We start from the raw sequence: 7,384 nt of genomic DNA on the forward strand, positions 1-7,384 counted from the left end.
AAGGATCGCTGGAGCCCAGCAGGTCGAGGCTGCGGTGACCAGGAGTGGCCACTGCACTCCTGTCTGGGCAACAGAGTGAGACTCCAACTCAAAAAAAAGAAATTATACTAACCAATCAAAAACCAAAAGATTCTCTGCTTTTGGAGTGTGGAAAGATGGTCTATGCACCCATGAAAGCATTATTTTTTTCTTAAAAATAAAACTGATCTTTTGGTTATTAAAAAAAGCTATGAAAACATGGTGAAATTTCAAAATATAACTAAGGAGTAATTAATAGATTCCAGGCACTAAGTTTAATAATATGAAGATATCATCCAAATTTTAATTATTTTTATGTACCTTCTGTTAGGGTATTGGACATACAGGTATTGATCTATTGCTAGAAAGATCTCAGATGTAATTTTTTAGACATCTTAGCAAAATGTCTTAATAGCACTTATATGCAAACCTTTATAATGGTTATTTGGCATTGCACTTTTTTATACTTAACATTTAAATATTTTCTCATGAGTTCTGAGAAAATGCCTTTATATATACTGCTGTTTTGCTTGTCTTTTAAAGTAACACTGTTCCTTCTATTTCTCTAGATATCTATGCATTTATGTAGGACCTATCATCATAGTGCCTAGGCACTATGTTTGATGTCAACCATAAGAGGAAACTTGCCAAGAAATCTTGGTTTAATATCTGTCACTTAAGACAACAATTAATCTGTTTTCCACTGTTTGGATTCTTAAATTGTACTCCTTCAGCCAGAGGAGCTTACGCTGCTGCTAATAAAGCTGAGACGGCAGCAAGCTGAACTGACTAGTATCCGGGAGCATACGTTAGCACAGCTCATGCAGCTAAAGCTTGAGGCCCACAGCCCAAAGGTCAGCTATGAAGAGAGTTGTCTGTGTCGTCTGCCATTGTCACTTATTTTGAGCCACTCGTTTTAAGCGATATGATCAGCGTCATTAGTGTTGAGCATGAGCCCATACCATCATTGCAGGGACAGCATTCCAAATCTCCTATTAACCCTTTGAGAATTCAGCATTCAAAATCTCCTATTAACCCTTTGAGAATTCAACTGATTCATACGTTATTGAAAGAAAATACAGGTGGGATGCATTTCTTCCTAGTCTTCTACCCACTCACCTACTGACTTTTGGTTGTGAGAAAACAAATGCATACAGACTTCAAAACAGTATTGTGATTCACTGAATACTAGGACTTGGACGTCTGTAAAACAGATACTGAAATGTCCTATAATTTCTGGTAAAGTAATGAATTGAAAACTCATTATAGCTTTAATAATTCTGCATTTTAAATATCAAAGATTAATTTTTAAATCTTTTATTTGTTAATGGAAATAAGCACATAAACATTTTTCAAAGGGTTTATAGCTCTGGTTATATGAGAAACATCTTATTGAAAGAAGTAGTAGTATATTGCAGAAAAGAATATGTCAAAGTTCTAACATTAAGTCTGCTAAAAATATTTGAGGGGATTTTTCTGCTTAATAGTTCAGTGTTTATATGCATGTCTACTTAATTTTTTATAAAACTACATATAATTTTGTTACAATATGTCATCAGTACCATTTACAGAGGAGCATGTGTGTGAAAGTTGTGTACTGTGATACAGTCAGTTGTGGTAAACTTACCTGTTTTTCTTGTTTCAAAACTGACCTTTTCATGAATTCTACACCCTCTTTCTCTGTCCCTTTTTTTCTTAATTGGTGCCTACTAGAATGAAATTCTTTCACATCATCTCCAAAGGAACACCATATATTTGGATCATCAGGTGGGATTTGTAGAATTTTCTTACTTAATACTTGATAGAGCTTCTTAAATGTAGTACAGGTTTTCAGACTACTGTTAACTCATTCACTTATGAGCTAATAGCATGGCTTTTGCAAGTGACAGAATAAGAAATCTCTAGCCAGTGACAATAAGAAATCTCTAGTGAATTCAGGACTTCCATAATAAACAGGGATAAAGGACAGGTGTGGAGGTAAAGGTTACCTGAAATTAAGAGTCTGGTTTCTCTAACCTTCTTTCTTCTTATCCTGTGGAAACTCCTCTCATTGAGGCTTATCTCCTTTTGGAATTGACCTAATTAGACACCTGTCTGTGAATTGTCTTGTTAGAAGCCTGGAAGAGAGTGGATGTAGTATGCTTTGTATTTTAAAAGGGAATTTAGAGATGAGCGGAATGTGTAGTGGAGGTCATTTTTAGCTACCTCTCCTTGTTCCCTGTTTGCTATGTCCTCCCAGTGTTTGGTAGAGCCAGTTTTATAGTGACCTACAGTTCTTAGCATTACCTCAGTGGTGGTAGCAGATGTGGCTGGTTGAGGTGAATGTTCAGAAGTGAAAGTGGCAGTGAACAAGATCTGACTCTCCCATATTTTAGTTTTTATGAAATGCTCTCTTAATTTTTAATTTTAATTTGATGGTAATTTTTTGTTATTAGACATAATTTCTTCTATAGGATGCATTTTTCATATAAAGTAAGCTAAAGCTTATTCCAGCTTGTTTTGAAGTGTCCAAACAGGAATATTTTATCAAATAAAGAGGTTACTATGTAAAATATTATATAAGACATGTGTTTACATATTTATATTTACCTGTTTGGAACAGCAATAATCTACTGCTTTAAATTAGTTATATTTAAAGAGGGGTTTTGCATTAGGATAACTCTTTAAATGGTGTTAAATCATTTTTCTTATTTTAATCTTAGAAAGAAGCATACTTTTGTTAATATATATTTTCACAAAATGTTTCATCATGATTTTGCCTATTGGAATGCATTAGAAATCAGCATTTCATGTATCCAAATTCAGATTTTCAATCCAGATACGTGCTATTGAAATTTAAACCACAGTGTATATTATGCACTTTGAAGGCAGTCTATACTAAAGGCTTGTTAGCGAACCAAATAGGAAAATACATCTTCTTTTGAAATTCTGCATTGCCAGAAAGTTTCTAAGATACATGGAAATTTAAAAGAAAAAAAACCTTTTGTATATCTAAGGCTAGAGATAGTTCTAAAAAATAGTGGTATATTTAAAAAATTAGGGTTAGAAAGCAATGATATAAACATGAATCTGAAGTTATCTGAAATGTCTGAAAATAAACCTTGTAGTTTAATTTATTACTAACTTCAATGAATTGAAGCTGGAATTGCAGAGACACAGAACTCTAGAAAATTTTAGACAAGGACAGATAAATATACCAAAAACACCACCATTTGCCAAGATACTCCTTCTCACCTCCTTTTGCCAGATTAAGCTGTGTTTTATCCCTTTACTTAGGTGACCCAGATCCCCATTGAGGTTCACATTTCCATCATTCCTCTCTAAACATGCTTTGTGGAACCATTTCTGTTGCTCCATGCTAGTGGTCCCTTCAGGTAGCATCTAAAAATGTCAGTGTGTTATTGATCTCTGCTCTCTAAAACGTCACCAAACGTTTTCCAGTAATTTACCTTCTTCTTATGTGAGATCCTGAAATAAAGTTATTCAGTTTTTAAATTTTGTGATGAGAGTTACAGAATTCTCACAGCAAAAATTGGGCCATTTTTAGATAATAATTAGTATTTAGAAACATGGTGGAGACTTTACCCAGAAACTCAGATATACTTAAATGTACATACCCTCATGGTTTCCTAAAGAAAATCTCTCTTTAAATAAATTTTTTGAAATTTATGGTTTTAAAAATCATATTTAATATAAATGAAATTGTTTAGTTTTGAACTGTCCTATATTTTATATCAATGATTATGGCTGTTAAACAATATGAAAGTAATTCTTGATAATTTTGAATTTTAATGAAATTTTTCATTTAGCTTAGACATTTCCAGCTTTAATCTTGTTACTGCCAGTAATCTATTTTGGATTACCAGGTCTGTTATTTTTGTAAGCATTATGTGAGTTTATGAATTGATTCGTCAGTTTTATATAGCCACAAATTCAAAAATAGATTATAAAAAGGCTCTGGTCACATTTTATACCATATATCATACCAAATGAACATGTACTAATCAGTTGACACTTTCAACACTTCTTCTGCTTAACCTTATAAATCATCAGAATAACCTAATTCCAGCAACAAAATGTGGCTTTCCTCCTGCTCCTTGTGAGGTACCACAGTCGTCAAAAGAAAAACTGCAATTGATTTAAATTCTGTTAATTGCTATCACTATTCATGAAAGATAGAACCTAAAAGTAGTCTCTGGGTCGCTTCAGAGGTAAATTTATTTCTCATGCTACTGAAATGTTTACAACAAAAATGAAATTCTGCATATTTACATATTAAATGATGAATCCAGAAATCCTGACTTCTGGCTCCTATAGCTTGAGCAGTATAACGTGCTTTCTTGTAATCACCACTTATGAGAATGAGTCATGTATAGAAATGGCTTAAAAATAACTATATGCAGCCGGGCTCGGTGGCTCAGCCTGTAATCCCGCGCCTTTGGGTGGCTGAGGTGAGTGGATTGCATGAGCCCGCGGGCTCGAGACCCGCCTGGACAACTTGGCAAGACCTCATCTCTACAATAAAATCAAAAAAATTAGCCAGGCAGTAGCGCACGCCTGTAGTTCCAGCTTCTCGGAAGGCTGAGGCGGAAGGATCGCTGGAGCCCAGCAGGTCGCGGCTGCAGTGGCCGGGAGCGGGCACTGCACTCCAGCCTGGGTGACAGAGTGAGACTCCAACTCAAAAAAAATAAATAAATAACAATATGCAGGCCAGGCACAATGACTCATGCCTGTAATCCCAGCACTTTGGGAGGCAAGAGGATTGCCTGAGCCCACAGGTTCGAGATCAGCCTGGGCAACTTGGCGAGACCTTGTCTCTACAATAAATCAAAAAAGTAGCTGGGTGTAGTGGCACATGCCTGTAGTTCCAGCTACTTGGAAGGCTGAAGCAGAAGAATTGCCTGAACTCAGCAGGTCAAGGCTGTGGTGGCTATGAGCGTGCCACTACACTGCAGCCTGGGCAACACAATGAGACTCAAACTCAAACTCAAAAAAAAGCTAATTACATGGTAGAATTTTCTTCTGCTTTTTTTGTTTGTTTCTTTGTGAAGTATACTATTACACTTTGTTTATGCTTTTATAGCCCAGTTAGATTATTTAGTATGCATTTATTAGACTAGCCCATTTTGTCATTTTCTGAATTTTAGATAGGATAGCCTCAAAGTAGAAACTATAAGCATACAATAATCCTAAATGTATACTTTATGTACCTCATCCACACTATATAGAAAATTAATCAGTACATAGTAGATCAGAAACTCATTTTCCTCTCGATTAGCTTAGCGGTCACTGAATGTTAGAGAAACTTTTGGTTGCAGTTTAAGTGAAACTTGCCAGCTTCCTCCTAAAGTACATCTGCTGAATGGATTTAACATTTATTAGCTTTTTCCATGTTTATTATTCTTCCTAACAATATAGATGGGAGAGGGGAGAAACCATAAGTAACATGTTGCCCTGGCTCTGTTCTTGCCAGGAAGTTGGAAATTTCAGGTTATCAGCAGTTATGTGGTATCTCCTCCCCCGAAGAATGAAGTGTCCTGTTGCAGTTCTTTGAAAGTGCCATGGTAGCTGGCGTTTCTGAGAGCAATGACAAAACTTGGAAATATTTTTTTTCCTCAAGACAAGGCAGATCAAGCATGAGTTACCCTGCTGCGTAAGCATTTTATGACTGAGTTCCTAAAAGGTTCCACAGAGCCAGATGTAAGTCATTTGTTTGAAAATGGAGTAGTAAGTTTCCATAGGAGTTTACTGTAGCCAAACCATTTGGTGATATTTGGTTGTAAGATACAAAAAGGTCATACCGGTTGTTTGCCTCCTGTACCCTATTGGTTATGAAGTGTTTTTAATAGTACCTCCGGTGGTTGGATTCCCAAATCAAGCCATAAAAAACAATATTTTACCTTGTACTGTATTTGAAGACCAGACTAAGAGTGTCGCACATCCTAGCCACATTGAGGAAATCATTCTCAAAGATGTGTTCAGTGTTACAACCCCAGATCTTAGGAACATGTATGGCTTTTTCAGCAACTCTGAAGATTAGGGACTTCAAGATTCCCAGTCTTGTCACTCATTAGGATTTTCCCCAATTTTGAGTTCTCAACTCCAGTATCCTAGACTAGTACAGGTTGGGTTGAGCAAAAGAATGAAATTAGGGTTTTGGAAACTGAAGAGAGGAAGTAGGCAGACTCTTCATGGATAAAGAAGAGCTAGCACATTTTCGATCAGGCATGAATGGAGTGTTCATAGGAATTGGGAAGTCAGAGCATGTTTCCACCCTTCTGTTCATTTCCCTCACCCCTAGTTTAGCTCTTCCTTCCATTTATTTCTTCCTTTCTTTTTCTTCAAACCTTTCCTATTAGTGATTGAAGAGTAATTATGACAAAATTTAGATGATGTTCCTTTTTTGTTGTTGTTTTTTTCCCTAAAGCCTTCCTGCTGGCTTTCCAGGTAGGCAGTGTTAACAAATGGTGAGATGCTAGGAACTATGACTACAAAGTATGCAGGTAGGGATGCATAGAAGTATCCACAGACTTGGAGAAATTCTTCACAATCCTTTTAGAAATATGCTGCCCCATGAGTAAACCAAGCATATACCAACCCACCCAAAATTACAATATACCTCTGCAGTAACTAGCCCTTTAACACCAGATAGCTAATGGACCTTATCCTTAAATTGTCATGGAAAAGCAGAATGTTTTTCAGTACAAATCAGTTTATCATAGTATAATAAAAGAAAAATACGGTACTGTTCAACAGTACTTGTGTATTCTGCTTGCATGAAAATGTTTAAAGCTTACCAAAGTCAATAGTAAAATCCTTCTGTTATATTTTACCAGCACTTTTTTTTTGTTGGATGGGAAATATTCAGTGTTTATTTAGAGGTCCAGTGGATTAGGGATAAGTTGTTAACAAAGTCAGCACCTACGTATGTGCCCTTTTATCAGTACTTTTTTTTTTTTTTTTTTTTTTTGAGTCAGAGTCTCACTCTGTCGCCCAGACTGGAGTGCAGTGGCCGCTCCCGGCCACCGCAGCCTCAACCCACTGGGCTCCGGCGATCCTTCTGCCTCAGCCTTCTGAGTAGCCGGAATTACAGGCGCGCGCTACCACACCTGGCTGATTTTTGATTTATTGTGGAGATGAGGTCTCACCAAGTTGCCCAGGTGGGTCTCGAACCCACGGGCTCAGGCAATCCACTCACCTCACCCTCCCAAAGGCACGGGGTTACAGGCTGAGTCACCGAGCCCGGCTAGTACATTTTTTTTTTTAAAGCATTATCAAATGCTTATGGAGGAGGGTAAGAAAGTCACACTTGCCGGGCTCGGTGGCTCAGCCTGTAATCCTGCGCCTTTGGGAGGCTGAGGTGAGT

The 7,384-nt window shown here is 37.0% G+C and overlaps 1 protein-coding gene across 2 annotated transcripts in view; it reads left to right on the top strand.

Moving 5' to 3' along the window:
- Positions 1–7,384, top strand: part of PLEKHA5 (pleckstrin homology domain containing A5) — a 143,797-nt gene that overhangs the window by 58,358 nt on the left and 78,055 nt on the right. For both annotated transcript variants that reach the window (XM_008064322.1, XM_021715462.1), the window contains exons 12-13: positions 753–872; positions 1,732–1,785. In XM_008064322.1, coding sequence (XP_008062513.1) covers positions 753–872; positions 1,732–1,785 — 174 coding nt within the window. The remainder of the gene's footprint in view (positions 1–752; positions 873–1,731; positions 1,786–7,384) is intronic.

Source organism: Carlito syrichta, unplaced genomic scaffold (genome assembly GCF_000164805.1).
Source record: "Carlito syrichta isolate Samal-C Ts95f unplaced genomic scaffold, Tarsius_syrichta-2.0.1 Scaffold100633, whole genome shotgun sequence".
Taxonomy (NCBI): Eukaryota; Metazoa; Chordata; class Mammalia; order Primates; family Tarsiidae; genus Carlito; species Carlito syrichta.